Source organism: Melitaea cinxia, chromosome 8, assembly GCF_905220565.1.
Source record: "Melitaea cinxia chromosome 8, ilMelCinx1.1, whole genome shotgun sequence".
Taxonomy (NCBI): Eukaryota; Metazoa; Arthropoda; class Insecta; order Lepidoptera; family Nymphalidae; genus Melitaea; species Melitaea cinxia.
Genome location: NC_059401.1, coordinates 2,542,709 through 2,561,683, shown reverse-complemented (window position 1 = coordinate 2,561,683; position 18,975 = coordinate 2,542,709). Strand labels below are relative to the sequence as shown.

General features: G+C 33.4%; 2 protein-coding genes across 2 annotated transcripts; one reads left to right on the top strand and one right to left on the bottom strand.

The window, feature by feature from the left end:
• Nucleotides 1–625: 625 nt before the first annotated feature.
• LOC123655781 (TBC1 domain family member 15) lies at nt 626–12,461 on the top strand. The gene is made up of 9 exons (XM_045591535.1): nt 626–670; nt 3,483–3,675; nt 4,147–4,566; nt 6,898–7,075; nt 8,053–8,149; nt 8,404–8,820; nt 10,080–10,267; nt 11,117–11,243; nt 12,060–12,461. The coding sequence occupies exons 1-9, from the start codon at nt 626–628 to the stop codon at nt 12,384–12,386; spliced, it is 1,992 nt and encodes a 663-aa protein (XP_045447491.1). The 3' UTR covers nt 12,387–12,461.
• A 5,216-nt stretch (nt 12,462–17,677) lies between these two features.
• Nucleotides 17,678–18,975, bottom strand: LOC123655834 (zinc finger protein 25-like). Its single transcript, XM_045591587.1, has 2 exons — nt 18,829–18,975; nt 17,678–18,754 (listed from the first exon to the last, which is right to left on the bottom strand). Exons 1-2 carry the CDS (start codon nt 18,958–18,960, stop codon nt 17,780–17,782), a joined length of 1,107 nt encoding a protein of 368 aa, XP_045447543.1. The 5' UTR covers nt 18,961–18,975; the 3' UTR covers nt 17,678–17,779.

Sequence of the window (18,975 nt, the reverse complement as noted above, 5' to 3'; positions counted from 1 at the left end):
GATTGTATTGCTTTAAAATTAGTTATAACTATAGGTACTTAAATTTAGGAAAGACCAATGTAATAAATGTTCGTGTTGATTACACAAATATTGCAAACATTCAGAAAGAAAAAATTGACAAATGTATATAAAATTACATTTAAGCACACAGTTTTAAAAATTTATTTCTTCGTATTTCTAAAATTGAAAAAAGGGTAGTTAAAAGAAAATTTATAACTGTCCCTATTTTAATTCAACGACCACGTACACATTTCGTATACGAAGTTGGTTGTGTTCTGACACGAATTTCTAATACGTTTGATCACTTGATGTATTCAGTTTCAAACTTCTTATGTTCTTATACAAAGTTAAAAATAGTCTACAAGACATAAGTAATGTTTTCTTGCTAGATAAAATTTTATTTTGTCGTAATTCAGCAACATTTTTAAACTAGAAAATACTTTATGTCAAGTATTGTACATCGTAGATAATCATCTGTGGTCATGTAATATTTGGATGCCTATCCTATTTGTTTTTTTTCGAATACTTTGTTGTTTACTTTTTGCAAATTTAAATCGTAATTGTGGTAATTTGGGAAACCAAAAATTCAGTGTTCATTTTTTATTTTTAACTCGTATCTATCAAAATGACTTCTACTAGTTTCTTGGAAGAACTGCCAGAAATGTGTAAAGTAAGTCTAAACATGTATTAATTGTTTCTTGTTTCATTATTTCCATCTTTACTTTTTTTTTCTATTCTATTTTATTTTTTGTACTGAATATTAAAAAAAATTGGCCTCGCTTTCATTAGATTCCTTATAATTGCGTCACATTCCGATCCCGTAAGAATTGTTGCGATTGTTAAACAATGCAATGTTTTGTTACAAGACAAAAACTACCCAATTGTACCGTTTCACTACCTGTATAGCTACGTAATCTACTTTAGCGATTAAAAAAATCATAAGTAGAGGAATTTTAACAGGACAATAGTTTTCTATGAAATCCTTTGTTTGTTTACGCCAAGGTTTTTCGACATTAACGCAACCTTTAGATTTCTACAGATAGTACCTACTCACACAACTATTAAGAATATGTAGGTATGTAAGGTAGTTCAGTTCATAATTGTATGATTAAAAAAATATACAAAATAATATGTAGAAAAATTATATCGGTGTGGTGTGTTTGCTATGAACGCCCTAAGATTTTAATACAGAAACTTTGAAACTGGGTTTAAAGCTAAAATTTATAAGGTATAGAAAATCAAATAAATGTTTAATACTACTTTCATATTACGCAAGCATTTCTTTCGCAGCATAAATGTTGACTATTTATTTTCTTGTTATATTGAAATTTGTTGAGTGTTAAATCAGAATTAAGAAAGCCTAAAAATGGTTAGCCATTCAAAATACTTTTTGAAATTACGTTATTGTTACAATATAATAAATATATGATCTACCCTCAACTAAATAAAATTTGTTAATCGTGTATATCAATGCTAATTATGAGTTTAGTTTCCTGTAATAATCTTAAAAGTTAGTTTATTTCATATATCATTAATACTTTACTAACATATTAAACTTAAACATATGTAGGTAGTTACCTAAAGAAAATTATTTTTATTTGATAAACAGTATGTATAAAAAAGTTTAGAAAATCAAATAATTTTTTACCTACTTACATTGGTTTGTAGCAGAAATATTATAGATTAATATTACCAAAAACTGTATTGTACTAACCTACCTGTAAATTTAGATTTGATATTTAGGGACTTTCCCAATTTAAAATTTTAGCCTAAAAATATTATACCGATTGAAAATGATTATAATTTACTGTTGTTACCTAATAATTAATAAGTCTGTAATCTACCTTCAATCATAGTATGTGTTGTTCACATTTATTGATAACCCTATTGTAGAATTAATCTCAGTTCAGTAATTTTGATATTTTTCATAATCGTATAACTGATCTTTGAAAATTATTAAAATAAGCATAACTTAAAGGTGTTTAGATGTAGGAGTAATGTACTGCTGCCTACATTGTAAAAAAATAAATATTAAAAATAATCAAAGGACTATGTATCCGTTGTTTATGAATTAAATCAAATTATAGAATAAAATTCCTCTACCACATCTGTCTGTTTATTTGCTGTAAACTCAAAAACTACTGTACGTATTTTCATGTTGTTTTCATCAATAGATGAATAATATTTTCAGGTTGTAATTTTATATTTTAACATTGGTTGGTAATTCCTTTGTTCAAATGTTTTGACGGTTCAGTTATTTTTTTACCTCATTGTGTTATAAATTATAAATAAATATATCTTTTACTGTTGTAAATAAAGAGTGACAGATAATGTATCACAATTAATTGAATAACACATATTATGTATGTGAAACTATTATTTATTGAGTCAATTGAAGTAATGATTAAAACAAATAAAGGGATAAATCTATCAAGAAAAATATTTAGGTAAACTGTTGATTGGGTAACCTTAATCAAACTGGTTGTTTGGACATTACTCCTTACAAAACGGTACAAAGCCTTGGTATGAAAAAATATCACTACAGCCTATCGCAGTCCACTGCTGGACATAGGCCTCCACAAGTTCGCGCCAAAAATGGGGTGAACTCATATGTGTTGCCCATAGTCACCACGCTGGGCAGGCGGGTTGGTGACCGCAGGGCCGGCTTTGTCGCACCGAAAACGCTGCTGCCAGTCTTAGGCCTGTGTATTTCAAAGCCAGCAGTTGGATGGTTATCCCGCCATCGGTCGGCTTTTTAAGTTCCAAGGTGATAGTAAAACTGTGTTATCCCTTAGTCGTACGATATCTACGGGAAGAGAGGGGGTAACTATATTCTTTACTGCCGTAACCACACAGCAAAAGATGGGAAGTGAAAATCGTGTGAAATATGAAGTAGTGTATGAAGGGACGTAAAATCGAGAGTGAACATTTTTTTAAATATTACAGTAAACGTTTTTAAAGAGTAAACTCCAGTCGCGTCTAGGGGCTGATACTCACACTTTTAATGAACAAGATAACTAAGATATAAAAGACCAACCAAAAAGTTCCTTCTTTGAAGTAAATTCTTTTTAAATTAGATACAAAATAATCATGATATACCTTTTTAAAATCCTTCTATTGTGCCCTTCAATTTGATACCCATATTGTAGTATTCAAGAATTTTTTTTTTTTCATTAACTACAATGTCTTCGCGCAGCCGCCATGTTTGATTGTTTTTTTTAATGTCACCTATCTAAGAACACTTGGGCAGCTAAGACGAACTTAACGATACCTCAATTATGTAAATCCGTTCAGTGGTTCTGGAAATATGAGGTAGTAAAGAATATTACATACAAACATACATACATACATACATACAAGATACGCGCGAAAAACATAACCCTTCCTTGGCAGTCGGGTGAAAATTAAATTGCAAAAATGGTTCAGCAATATTTTTATACATATTTATCTATTATGTTATGCATTATAAATATAAATTTTAGGATCTATTTACACAAGATGGTGTTCTTTGCAAAATGAGCAATGGCCGCCCCAACAGCGACCCCAACTCTGTTGGAATGCTCTGTTTAGTCGAGAACCCCAATGGAACGAAATCCATCGAATGGCGGCCAAATGATCTAATAACTGTCGACTCCGACGGACAAGACCAAGAATGGGCAGTTGTGAACACAATTGGTAATTTGTTACAATAATAATAAAAAAAAAAATTGCTAAAAATAAAATAAACTGATAATTTATAAGCGATAATCTCTATTGTGTACATCTCAATTATCTCATTATGTAAGTATTAATAACTCGTTCATAAAAAATACATTTATATGGAAGTTTAAGTTCTTAGCGTTTTACACAAAACTTCTACTAGATCTAAAATTTATAAGAATTCGAATTTTTTATTGCAATAATCTGAGTTGTGAAGTCTGAAATGATCTCCGTCATATATGTTATATTCCAAAATATTATATGAGTAAGAGAAGCAATACCTGGTATTTGCATCTAACATTGAAGACCAGTAGTAGATGCTTCGTGCCTCTTAAAGTAATCAATCATTCATTTTAGTTTACCATTAATATATTACAGACAAAAGTACAATTTTACACTTTTTACTTATGTTCTGTTAAATGAAAAAATATGTTTAATATGATTCAGGTCGTCGTCAAAGAACTCTTAGCGGTAACATGACTTCAGACTACGCATCTGCCCGCGCTAGAATCGTTAGAATACCACTCGCGGAATTAAAGTTCTTTAGATCATCCAGAGATAACAAGCAGATTCAGTTTTCATCGAAACAAGGAGCTTGGCAGTACACCTTTCACTGTCAGCACGGAAACGCTGAAGTGTTTGTAGCGAACCTCAGGGCCCATGTAATAACTGTTAAGACAAGACGTAATAGGAACACTTACATGGTGGTCGAAACTAACCCAGATGCCCAAGTGCTGAACAAATCGTTTGCAGAATTGGATATTTTCACGGAAAATACATCTGATGTTGTATGGAACATGGTGTCCAATTTTACAGAGAGACCTTACACATCGGCTATGGAGGCATTTTCGAAATTTACTGATATTGGTAAGTGTATTTTCAAAATATTGCAGCTAATATATAAATAAATATTTACACAATACACACACGGTCGTCTGTTCCTAAAGTAAGCAACTTAATGCTTGTGTTATAGGTAACAGCCGACTGGTATATAGCTACATATTTTTTTTTTCGATAAACATACTTATAAATAATACATATATAAATATATAAATAAATATTTATATTACACCCAGACTCGGGGTGGGAATCGAACCCATAACCCTCGGAGAAGAAAGCAGGGTCACTACAAACTGCGCCAACGGGCTAGTCATATATAATAATATCTGTAACGAAATTTATATTATTTATATAAAGAATATATTATAAAAAAAAGGAAAAAGCGAGGGTAGGATGTGAAAAAGATATTTTGGGATGAGTCTCCAACAAATACAGATTCCTTTAGAGTGTTGAGCCTAAAAGAATAAAAGACCTGTAAGTCAGGCTTAAAACTAATTCAGTATTTTGAAGCTCACGTAAAACAGTCTTTGTGACCGAAATCTTTAATAATATATATCAACTAGCCGACCCGTACCCACTTCGTTGGGCGGTTATTATTATTTTTTGTGATGCAAATATATAGTAAAGTTTTCATCTCGTTTGCATTTCTACGACTTGATTTACATATACTACTAGCTGACCCCGCAAACGTTGTTTTAGTCATATATGTTATTAACACCCTTAATTCCTCCCCCCCCCCTATAACTTAGGGTATGAAAAATAGATGTAGGCCGATTCTCAGACCTACCCGATATGCCCACAAAATTTTATTAAAATCGGTCGAGCCGTTTCGGAGGGGTTCAATGTTTAACACCATGACACGAGAACTTTATATATTAGATTATTTTTCACTGAATTTTTCGTCCAATAACAATAAAACATAGCCTATATCACTCCTGAATAGTGTAACTTTCTGTTAGTGAAAGAATTTTTACTACCCCTTACAAACAAACAAAGTTAGAAACTTTACCTCTTTATATTAACATTGGTATAGATAAGTACCAAATTAGTATTGACTAATTCCTCTGTACAGAAATATATTACGACCCCGGTAAGACTTGTTCCTTAGTAAAATAGTGTAGAAATGCCTTAAGATGAGTAATTTAACACGTAAGTGTTTTACGTACTTTGCGAAGTACTGAAATTACGTAATCACGTAGATTGCCTAACATTTTCAATTAGCGTACTGATAATAAAATGCAAAACTGCTTTATGTAAAGGAAACCAGATTTATAATGCTCTAAAAATCAATCTACAACAACAACTAACAAATTTTACTAATTAATTACTTTTCAACGCTGCTTTCTTATCGTCGCCATGCTACATTTTTAAAGTTTAGCGCCACGAATCTTTCAACGAGAGGACGACTACGTTATCACCGATCATATAGATCATATTATATCACATACAGGGCTCATAACTTTCACGTATATATATATATATATATATATATATATATATATATATATATATATATATAAAACTTGCAAGAGTAAATATATATTACAACCAGACTAGGGGTAGGACGGTGGCGCAACGGTTACAGCCATGGATTGTATCTGTTGCGCTGGCGGTTGCGGGTTCGATCCCCGCACATGACAAACATTTGTATTGGCCATACAGGTGTTTGCCGTGTTCTGGGCATTTGTGCAGTTCTTGTGGTTCTCCTCACGGAGAGCACGTTAAGCCGTCGCTCCCGGTTGTTATCATGTACACCTGATAGCGATCGTTACTCATAGTAGGAAATATATACAGTAATACCCCGACTTACGCTACCTCGACTTACGCGAATTCGGAGTTACGCGATTTAATTTTCTCGTCTATTCGTTTTTTGTTTGACTCCCCCCACCCGCATTATTTTATTCGTTCAGTTTACAACAGGTACAGACGCGTAGTGCGGAATCGGCGCGTAGGTACTTAAGTTACGATTTTGTGTTTTTTGGGAATCGACAATCAGATCAATTACGAAAAGTACCCCGCAAAACTGTACCCCGACTTACGCGAATTCGACTTACGCGGATAGCACTCAGTCCCACCTATCGCGTAAGTCGGGGGTATTACTGTACGCCAAACCGCATTGGAGCAGCGTGGTGGATTAAGCTCTGGTCCTTCTCCTACATGGGGAAAGAGGCCTATGCCCAGTAGTGGGATATTACAGGCTGAAGCGGTAGGGGTGGCAATCGAATCCGCAATCCCCGGAGCTGAAAGTAGGGTCACTACAAAATACGCCAAAGGGCTAGTAAAATGCCAAAAATATATGTAAGTTGTAAGTAATAATGAAATAAAAAATAAAACTAATCATGAAATTTTCATTTCAAGTGTATTACGGCAACGAAGCTACTCCTGTAAGACGCGATCGACCCGGTCAACCCACTGCTGATGATTTGGCAGATCTTTCATACGCTGAAGTAGAGAACCGAATTGAGACTAGGAAGAGCGATGAATACGAGGTCGTTTCCCTCAAACCTACCTTACCTCCCAGACCCGATATACACAGGTATGGTTTCTTCAGAGAGTGGCCATCACTATTTTCAAGATATATAATATCTAGCGACCCGCCCCGGCTTCGCACGGGTGCAATTCTGATACTAAATATACTACAGAATGTCTTTATTTATAGTGTGAAGCTAGCTTATACCATGCCTATTTACATAATAACAACAACATTCGAATATGCGTCGTTAGATTACACGTTGTTACAGAATGCGTTGAAGAAATAAAGGTTCACTGCTCGTTCCCCGTAGGTGATAGCGTGATAATATCTAGCCTGTATGTTGACCCGACTTCTTAATAATATTCGTGCCAAATTTGAAGTAAATCCATGCAGTACTTTTTGAGTTTATCCCGGACATACATACAGACAAACAGACAAAAATTCTAAAAACGATATTTTTGGCTTCGGTATCGATTGTAGATCACACCCCAAGTATTCTTTTAAAAAAATATTCAATGTACAGTTTTGACTTTCCTACCATTTTATTATATGTATAGATTATGTTTGCTCGAAAAAAATTCGACTGCAAGTAATACGACGTAGGTAGACGGCGATACAGTTAATGAAATACTTAATAATAGAGATAACCCGAAAAGTACTCGTCTGATCTCGTTTAAATTTAAATGGGACCACATGGTAGTCACACCCAGCATACGATTTCTCTCCCCGGGAACATGTGTGACATTTTATCGGCCCTACTTACTCTTTGGAAATAGTATCTTGCTTAAAATTTCGAGCAGCTGACTGGAGAAGTATCCCAATCTTACCACAGCTAAATAATACTGCTCTCAAGCAGTGGTGTTCCTGTGGTGAGTCAGGTGGAAAGTTCCTGGGGGAGAGTCGGGGGTAGGGTCAGTAACGCGCTTGCAATGCTTGGTGTTGCAGATATCTATAGGCTACGTTATCTGCTTACCATTAGGCGGACTGTACAAAAGTTTACCGACTTTTTAATTTAAAAAAAATATTAAATTTTATCATAGGAGCTCACCATTATCGACAGAAAAATGGGATGGGTTAAGAGATTCAGAAGGACGAATCACAGAAGTAGAGGGTGTGAAACAGCTCATATTTAGAGGCGTAAGTGTCTTTTTAATAATATATTGTTCAGGACATTACCGGGTTCCTTTTATCCAACCATTCTAGAGAAGAGTCAGTTGGATATGAGGGCCGCACGGCCCGCAATCCAGAAGGACCTTTTTTGAAGTCTGATAAAAAGCTAATATGGACATAGTTTTAAATAATATTCATATTATGTAATCGTATAGTCATTTGTACTTAGCACCTGTCTGAAAATATCAAAAATATAATTTACAAATTTCAATTTTATACAGGGTGTCGCGCATACAATCAGGTCTTCAGTATGGAAATATCTACTAGACTACTATCATTGGGACAAAACAAACTCGCAAATTAAAGCTCTAGTAAAGACAAAAACACAGGACTACTACTCAATGAAACTCCAATGGAGGTCCATGACCGCTGGCCAGGAGTCTAGATTCAGCGATTACAGAGATCGGAAAAGTTTAGTTGAGAAAGATGTGAATAGAACGGACAGAACGCACCCGTTTTTTGCCGGTGACAACAACAAGAATCTGGTGACCTTGCAAGATTTACTGATGACCTATGTTATGTATAACTTCGATTTGGGCTACGTTCAAGGCATGAGCGATATACTCGCTCCTCTGCTGATGTTGTTCGGTAACGAGGTCGACACTTTTTGGTGCTTTGTCGGATTCATGGAGAAAATTGTGAGTCTCTTTTACTTATCATTTTTATTTTTTATAGCTACGTTATTGTACACCACGACTACATAACAAACAAAGCTTAGGTAACTTTTTTTAAATTATATAATCAACACCCAATGGGCTCTTAGTTGCTCATGCCATTTTTACTACATAAAATAGTTGTTACTATAGGGCGTGCGTTTTGTAAGGCTAAAAGTTACAAATTATGAACAACAATGGGCAGACTTATGGCTAAGTAGCCATTTCTTCCAGACAACCTAATTTATTTATTTATTCTTATAAAGGTACTTCAACAACTTATTCACTATTAATAATACAGGGTTCAAATATTCGTAAATAGTTAATAATAAGTTTAATAAGTTTATGGTGAACCCGTCACTTATAGAAGTACACATCATTTACATCAAAATAACTTTATTCTATCGTTACAAATGTCTAATAATTGTGCTTATTCACAAACAAAACAAAAACGACTTCATTTTACAACGACAAGTATGATGCAATACACATTATGACGTTATAACTCAAAAAGTACTTGTCAGATCTTTTTTAAATTTAAATGAGACCAAATGATAAGTACCAGATTTCTAATAAATAAAGAATTATTGAAAACGATACTCTCAGTAAAAATTAGGAGATAACACATATCGAGTTGGTAACTCCTCCTTTTTCGATGTTAGTCAAAACATACAGGATTAGTTGACTCGACAAACTTTCATATTTGTTTTTGTACAAACCCTGTCCTGGCAAAACGAACATTAAATTTAAATCAAGAGTGAAAAGGCATCTTCTAGGCAAGCGCGCACAACTACTAATATATATATATTCGTGTCACGATGTATGTTCCAAATAATTTTTTTTTATTGTGGAAACTTGATTGATTTGTGTTATTTTTGTATTGTTTTTATTTAATAGTGTTGTGATAATTGTTTGTTTCCCAAATAAAATAAAATAAAAAAAAAATTAAACTCCGAAACTACTAAACCAATTTTTATCAAATTCTGTAAGCATCTGTAATTTGGGCCAACTTGGGAGATAAGGTAGTTTTGATCTCAATTGCACCCGGTAGGTGGCGCTGCTATTGGTATCAATCAAATTTGATAGCTGTTTTCCGTGTAGGACAACGTCTGCCGGGTCCGCTAGTAATAATGATATTATTCAGTATAATTAATTAAAAATCCACCTGAATCAACTGACCTACTAAATATTTTATAAATATGTCACTTCCAAATCCATGACACATTTGACATATATTTTTCCAGGCCACAAATTTCGATATGGATCAAGCTGGTATGAAACAGCAGCTGGTAAATCTGCAACAATTGCTTAAGTTCGTATCACCTGACTTAGCAAAACACTTGGCTGAGAAGGATTCAGATAATATGTACTTTTGCTTCCGCTGGCTCTTGGTCTGGTTCAAACGGGAATTCTCATACCCTGATATTATGAGGCAAGTGACTGTGTTTAGTAAATAATTGAATTGTTTAAAAACATTCTAATGCTGGACTAAGGTCTGAGTCCATTATTTTTGGCTAGGGATGGATATTTGTATTTGTTTTCAGTTTTCTATTCTTGTGGGTCTCCCCACCGTGCCTCGGAGAGCACGTTAAGCTGTCATTCCCGGTTGTTATCTTAAATACCTAATAGCGATTGTTACTCATAGTAGAGAACATATCCGCCAACCCGCAGTGGAGCAGCGTTGTGGATTAAGCTCCAATCTTCTCCTACATGGAGAAAGAGGCCTATGCCCAGCAGTGGAATATTACAGGCTGTAGCGTATGTTACCTCAGAATTTTTATTGGGCGGACCGACCATTTCGATGATTAATAATTTTTGTAATCAAAAGGAATTCCTGTGTCTTCTATGTAGTCCTAAAATCGAGAATTTACAAGTACTTTTCGAGTTATTTGTATGATACCTCATAACTTTTTACTGGGTGTACCGATTTTGATGACTTATGTTTTAATCGAAACTGATGCTTGTCTTGTGGTCCATTTAGGTAAATATTATCGAAATATGGTGACCATTTTTTTGTGTAATATTTGATAATGTGTATTCACTTTACAACTTTTTCTTTTACCTGCGTTGTGATACTTATCGATGTCATTGAAGTCTGTTTTTTTTTCGTTTGTGAGCAAACACAATTATAAAAACAACCAATTGATACGGTACTGTCTACAGTAGAAGTATGGTGTTACCATATAGTATATTAAACTTAATATATTAAACTTTTAATGTGCTCGTCTCGAATACCCAATTTATAAGTATAGTCCAAAATTTTGGTTTTAATAAATTTCAGACTATGGGAGGTGCTTTGGACAGGGCTGCCGTGTCCCAATTTCCACTTGCTGATATGTGTTGCCATACTTGATAACGAAAAAGATTTGCTAATTAGCAAGGATTATGGTTTCACTGAAATATTAAAGGTAATGAAATTCAATATTGATAGTCAAAACAAAATAAAGAACTTTCAAACAGAAATGTGTGAATATTAGATAACATACCCATATACTATGTGACCAATTTTTTATAATTTTTTAAACTCCTCTCGTCCTAGGTGACCACCCGTAAGTTTTCACGTAGTAATTCAGATGTATGATTTAAATAATTTTTTAAACTTACTTCACTGTTTGGTATACTGTCAGTTTTTAACCAGTTGACCTCCTGGCATATATGCATCATTGTTGCCACTTGTCAGTTTAAAAAGCCCCATATTTGAATATAGCTCGAAAAAGCGTGAGTTTTTCTAGATTATTGACTACGTGACAAAATCCTAAGACCACGCCCCACCCCTAAGATATTATTGAAAACTAAAAATGAAAGAACTTATTAATTAGGATCTTGATTTTCAAGATAGCTAACTTAATTATTTATTTTTTTCGTATTTAAATGAGTTTTTTTTTAACATCCACACATATCATTTGATAAAGTTAAAAAAAATATATATAGAATATGTTGTTGCTTTATTGCCACTATCATCAGTTATCATGCGGAAAAAAAATTTGGTAATCTACTAAAGATGCTACTTTTAAATTAAATGTAATACGAAATCATCACGCATTCTGCATTCATTTGTTAGAGGGTCACTGAAAGTGTCACGCGTGATAAAGAGGGGAAAAAACGGTAAAATTCCGCATGACTTATTTTAAGGACGGCCATTTATTATTGACTGTCCCAAATTTATAAAATAAAAAAAGTATAGTAATTAGTAACATGAAAATTATAAATGAATTACTTTCCAGCACGTCAACGAATTATCAATGCGCCTAGACGTTGATCTGATACTGAGCAGAGCGGAGGCAATATACCACCAGATAATAGCAGCGACCCACTTGACCGATGACATCAGGCTCATCCTTGGCATCCCAACAGTCTGCGGCGACCCAGAGAAACCTGATCCTGAAGAAAACGGGGCTCAGGCCAAGAACGGGACTGAAGCCAAGAATGGGACTGAGGCCAAGAATGGAACTCAGGCCAGAAACTCGACGCAGGACGAGGGTAATGTAAAATCGGAAGACCCAAGTATGGAGGAAGTTATGTATCAAATAGGTTTCGATATGAACTTCTAAGGCATGTGTCATTGTAGTCGAGATTTTATTAATGTGTGTTTATATTTGAATTTCATATTAGATTTTTTTTTATCATTTGTATATTTATCTTTCATCTTGGATACTGCTTGGTCTGTTTTTTGTTGTGTTATAGTTTTTTTATTAAATATGACTATAGTTTGAACGGAATTAATCGAAATACTTCTAATAAAAAAATATATTACTTCATATAAATAAAACTTGAATTTTATGAATATTTATTTGAATGATGATAAGAAATGTTTTAGAAATTCAAAGCAATTAAGTTTTGTAAGCGGTTATGAAGTTGTATGTAATGCTGTTTTTGTGTGCCTGTGATTTTATAATGTGTCTGATTTTGAATGCCAGATTGTTTGCATTTAATTTTCATGTACAAAAAAATATTTGAGACCATTTTGTAGTGCCATAAATATTTTTTTAATCTATATTTTTAGTATCAGCATTGACATTAATTATTTAGGGCCATTCATTAATTATGTAAGTGTCCCGAGGTGAGAGGGGGTTTTGACAATCTCTACATACCCATATTTTGGATGGAGGGGGGGGGGGGTTATACTGATTCTTACGTCATTTTTTAAGTCTATAATTTATTTTACAAATCGCATAGTAAAGTGATTTGTCAGAGATTATATTTCATTTGCGTCTTTTAACTAATGATAAATGGTAATCAAAAGATTAGATATAATAATAATTATAATGGCAATCTGTGTAGTTGACAGCAATAAAATAATATAACTTATGTGTTTGAAAAATCTTAGTTAATGAATGGTTCCTTTAAATAATAATGTTTTTTTTTTTAATTATTCTATGATAAATATTTTTTTTTTTCTTTCTTAATAAGTATAAAATCGATATATTGTTAGGTTGTAATTGTTTTTTGAGTGATATTTTACCATAGGACATGTTTTGTTATTAAAAAATTGAGTGATTATTTATTTAATGTTTGTTCGTTAATAATTTCAATGTTTACTCAATTACAAAGTAATAAGTTCAATAAAATTCAAGGTTATAAATGCATCTAGGTCCTTTTTATACGTTGTTGATTATTCTTAATAAATATACTTGTAAATACACATGCCAAGTCAATTACAATTAGTTTATGTTCGCTACTGTAAAATTCTGCTTGATAGTATAATGATTATTTAGTTTCAGAATGAAGTGAAAAAGTTTATGAACAAGAACTATATTAAAAAATCATAAATTTATATAATATATTTTGTATAAAATATGTTAAAAGTACAAATTAGTTTAGGTGAGTTATATTTTAAAAGTATAATATTAAATTCGATTGGTAGCTTACATAATATGCACACAAAAAACCTATTACGACATTTGTCAGATTGAAAGTTGTTTGATAGTATTTTGAAATTGTTAAATATTTTGTTTTCATGAAATTGTAATGGTATTTATTTGTCTTTCTCATTCTAGAACATCGTAGATATACTAGAATAGTATGACACCTAGTCCTTAGTATCTGAAGTTATTTTACATTTAATTTGGTTAGTCACTTATATGATGCGCTAGGCAGCAATGAAAGTTCATATTTCAATAATTTTAAAATGTTAATTTACATAAAATAACCAAAAATTCATATCACTATTGATCTGGTTCATTAGTTTTTCTTTAGAATAATATAAAAATCACGTTGGCAATATAAAATACATATCTTCTGTTATATACATTGTTAATTGAATGGCTGCATGTTTTCGTTGTTAGTATTAACATATTATATTGTTTAATCTTGCCTAATTGTTAAAACTAAGGAGGTAATAAAACTTTATAAAAATACAAAATCGATTTAAAGAAACATAATCCCAAACTCGCGTTATCGCATGTCCATATTTTTTTTTTTTTTTGTACTCAGATCTTTTCACGATGCCATAACATTATAAAACGTATATAAAACTTTTTAAAATTAGTATTAATAGAAGGTTGAAGCCCTATTCCTATATTTAAAAACGTTTCGTTTTGCTCATTTACCTACTATTCGATTTCGGCATGTCGCGTTCGAATTGTTTTAATTTTGAACGTGTCGTGTTCGAATTGTTTCATTCAATTTCAAATGTTTTGTTCATCTCAAACATGTCATGATCGAAGTGTTTGTTAATTCAATTACGGACAGGTTATGTTCGAATTGTTTGTTTAAATTTCGAACAAGTCGTGTTTGATTTTTTTGTTTTAATTGTTCGACTCAATTATGAATATGTCATGTTCGAATTGTTTGATCCAATTTCGAACATACGTGATTAAAATTAAACGGTTCATGAGCAATACGAAGCGTTTATGGAATATAGAAACCAGTCTTTAATATTTTTATAGGCAACTGAAGCTTCTTTTTCCATTGCAGGTTACACTCGAATATAATGGACTACAAATATCTATTGTGACGAAAACAGTCTTGGCGCTTCTAGCGTAAATATGTTATAAAATAATTACTATGTTATTATAGACTGCATGACGAGTGATAATTTTATATTTTTATATAAACGACGCGCTAATACAATGAAATTAATTAAGTGTATGTAGTCAATTAAAACAGTAGGTACCTTTACTACTGCTAAGCTAAGACCTGTTATAATATTCAATTGTTTGCTTGAACGAAAGCCTGCTATTTAAAAGTACTACGAGTTTGATATTTTGTGTTTTCTTGCACATTCATAATAAGAATAATAATAAGTTCGCAAATAATTTTGTATAAAAATAGATAGCCTAATTGTAATTTAAAAAACTATTTCACGTTTGGTCTTGTTTTAATTTGACTACTGTATGCAAGCCGAGTTTATTATAGATAATTTTTTAATGTATAACCTAGTTCTTTGATGAAGTTCAGTCAGTTCAGCCTATTGCAGTCCACAGCTGGACATAGGCCTCCCCAAGTTCGCGTCAGACATCCCGGTTTTCTGCAATCCTCATCCAGCCCACACCGGCAATCTTATGTAGATCGTCGGTCCAACGGGCCGCAGGACGTCCCACTGCGTTTGCCAAGACGCGGTTTCCACTCCAGGACACATCTGCTCCAACGGTTATCGGTCCTGCGACACAAATGACCGTCGGGTTTATGTCGGTTACTTTCGTTCTCTCGATAGTCTCATTCCTAATCCTATCTTTGAGAGAAACCTTAAGCATAGCCCGTTCCATTGCACGTTGAGCGACTTTAAACTTTTGGACCAGTCCCTTCGTCAGTGTCTACGTCTCGGCTCCGTATGTTAACACAGGCAGGACGCATTGCTCGAAGACTTTTGTCTTCAATCATTGCGGAATCTTCGAAGTGAAGAAGTGTGTGCGAATCGACGAACCTGCCAAATGCCGCCCACCCCAACTGAATCCTCCTATCGGCACAACTTTGAGAAGGATACCATAGACAGATACCGGTCTCGGTATGACTTGGTTGTTAAACATAACTTTCGTTTTGGCCAAGTTCATACCGAGACCGACCCGACAGGAGGACTCGTTTAGGCCGGCCAGCATTAAGCGTAGCTCATCCAACGTCTCCGCAAAGATGACGATATCGTCAGCGAAACGAAGGTGAGAGATGCATTCGCCGTTGACGTTGATGCCTCGTTCCCCAATCCAAGGTCTTAAAGACATCCTCCAGCGCAGTGCTTAAAAGTTTCGGTTATATTATATCTCCCTGTCTTACCCTACGCCGATGGAAAATGGGTCTTGTTCTCTGGTCCTGGATATGAACGGTCATCGTCGCCGCGTCGTATATACATCTCAGTACCTCGATATATCGCCAGTCGATATGACATCTCTGCAGAGAGTCCAGGACAGCCCAGGTCTCGACAGAGTCGAAGGCTTTCTCGTAGCTCACAAATCCCATACACAGCGGCTGATTATATTCTCCTGTCTTTTGAATAAGCCTTGACAAAACTCTTTTAACGCCGTCACCCACCCGAAGTAGCACGCCAGAGGCGTGGTCCAGGAGTATTGTGGTGCTGTTTTTTAAGAGAGGCGATAAGTTTCTGTTAGAAGAAGTCCAGACCGATCTCACTTCTGAGTCATTTCGAGGGTTGTTACGAATCGTCTCGCCAGAAGACTCGACGAATTCCAACCACCAGAGCAGGCTGGGTTACGAAATAGCCACAGCACCGTAGAGCACTTACATACTGATGAAGTTACTTGGATTAATTTATTGTAGGCTATTTTAAAAATATTCTAATTGTTTGGCCATGGTCGACGACGATAAACTCACTAAAATATTTAAATGACAAGATGACCTCCTGCATTTTACATGCGTACAATTTTTCTTTCCAATTTGTCTGTCAGGAATAGACGTAATAAAAAATATTTTTTTGCCCCAGTTAATACCAGGTCGAAGTTTCTTGTAAAAATATCTTTCTTCTTCTTTACGGTAATCTTTACGGTTTTGCTGTACAAGTTCGTCTCCAAACTATTGAACAGCAAGACCGATAATAAAGCTTTTTTAAATGTTTGTAATAATAATTCGGAAGCGAGTAAGAGTTTAAAAGAAGATTGTTGTACTTTAATGTTTTGTTATTTCTGAATGGTTTCGATCCAATTAGGATGTCATAGATAGTGCTGGAATCAGATTTAATTTTTTTCAAGCAGGACTAATACTGTAGGTTCTGGTAGTATTTGTGACAATTTTAATATCTTCCCATGTTGAATATTTCTCTACTATTAGGCGAAATTAAAAACCATTAAAACAAGAATAAAATGAAATTGTTTGCATCTGTTAGTCTAGATATAAAGTCAAAATGTCTTGCCACTGATCATTATTCTAAGTAAACGGTGTCTTTCAACTTAAAAGAAGATCAAAATAGAATTTTTGATAGCTGTTTTAAGCTTTACTACGAAAGCCAAATGGTTTGAAATATTGTAATATAATAAATTAATGTTTAATGTCGGTGTAATGTTACAAATTTTAACTTTATTTAATTTTCAATTTGTTTTCAATCAGAATACAAATGGCACAGATAATATAACTCTTAATTTTATTATTCTTAGTAAAATAAGTTTTTTAAATCTTACAAAAAAACTGTTAATTTTCTATTTTCATGTGAAGGTAAATATATTATACATTCTGATTTTATTAATTTTGATTTGGAAATTGTATAATATTAAGTTCAATTATTATTCATATCATATATTTATTTTTTCACTAATAATAAATTTTAAAAAGTACAAGTCTTTTTATTTACTTAAAATAGTTTTACCAAGGTTTGTTGGTAAACATTTATAGCGATTGATTTATTTTTTATAGATTCATAGAAAATTTAAAACTATATTATGATAATGAAAAAAATTGAGACAAATTAGATTTTTTTATTCTTACAATAATGAGATCATATTTTTAATAGTTACTTTGTACTTATATTGTTCGTTAGTCTATACCACGTACACTTATATTATCAATCACTGCATTGTGTATGAGATTTCAAATGTACGTTTAGCCCGTATCTAGTTTGGTAAGATTTATCACACAAATGGCAATGGAAGTTCTTGACACCAGTGTGGGTTAATGAATGTCTCTGTAATTCAGATTTTGAGAAAAATCTCTTTCCGCAACTTTCGCAACCGTAATTCTTTTCTTTCAAGTGATTTTTACGTACGTGTGAGCTTCGTGAACTGGATGATATGAATGTCGCGTTGCAAATGTCACATTTGTGATTTCTAGTTCGCTTGTGATTCCATAAAACATGGGAATGCAAACCTCCGGGCACTTTAAACTTTTTTGGACAAAATTTACAACTGTACGCTCGGTCGTTGCTGTGCGTAAGCATGTGTATTTTTATATAACCGGGCGGGTATGACTTTCCACATTGATCGCACTGTCGTAATACTTTCTCGGATTTACTTTTTTCTTTATCGGGGTTTGGTTGACAAGAATGTCTGTTTATGTCTTCAATACTGTAAAACCCCTCCCAACAATTTTCACATATATATGGTGTAAAATGTAATTTCCTATGAAGGACAAGGGATCGAAAATCTTCAAATTTTTCATGACAATAATCACAATCTCTCCCTAACAATGACTTCACTGGATGATTGATTATACAATGTTCACTCAGAGACTTTACAGAATAAAACTTTTCCTTACATTCTACACAAAACAATAATTTATTTTCCGTTTCCCGCTTTACCTCTCTTTGTATTCGTTTGACGATTCGTCTTCTTTCGTATGGTTTACGGAATACTATTATTGGTTTCTGATCGTCAGATTCAAAACTAGCGTCACAGTTATCGCTGGTGGAATCGATGAGGTGCAAACTTTCAGAGAGAGTTTTAGCGCTCGATTCGATGAGTCTTTTAAAGGAATACGTTAGCGTAAGCTGATGAACACAATTTATGCAAATGTTCTCAGGTAGCGAATCGTCTGCCGTTATCTAAAAAACACAAGTTCTTTGAAATCAATGTTAAAAGTTCAACGATAAAAATACTCATTTTTATTTATAATTACCGTGTAATTATAAAAATTCTGTAAAACATCAGATAAACGAACATCATCGCCAGCTATTGATAAAACAGAGTGTACATGTCTCATTTCCTTTTCACTGCCTAAACAAGTTCTACAGCGGTCTTTGTAATTCATATTTAAATGCAAGAT

Excerpts from the sequence above, each read along its gene's own strand:
- LOC123655781 (XM_045591535.1), top strand. The coding sequence starts at position 626 with ATGACTTCTACTAGTTTCTTGGAAGAACTGCCAGAAATGTGTAAA. Across the intron at positions 3,676-4,146 it reads GGCAGTTGTGAACACAATTG|GTCGTCGTCAAAGAACTCTT; the intron begins GTAATTTGTTAC and ends AATATGATTCAG. Across the intron at positions 8,821-10,079 it reads TCGGATTCATGGAGAAAATT|GCCACAAATTTCGATATGGA; the intron begins GTGAGTCTCTTT and ends ATATTTTTCCAG.
- LOC123655834 (XM_045591587.1), bottom strand. The coding sequence starts at position 18,960 with ATGAATTACAAAGACCGCTGTAGAACTTGTTTAGGCAGTGAAAAGGAA. Across the intron at positions 18,755-18,828 it reads AGAATTTTTATAATTACACG|ATAACGGCAGACGATTCGCT; the intron begins GTAATTATAAAT and ends TGTGTTTTTTAG.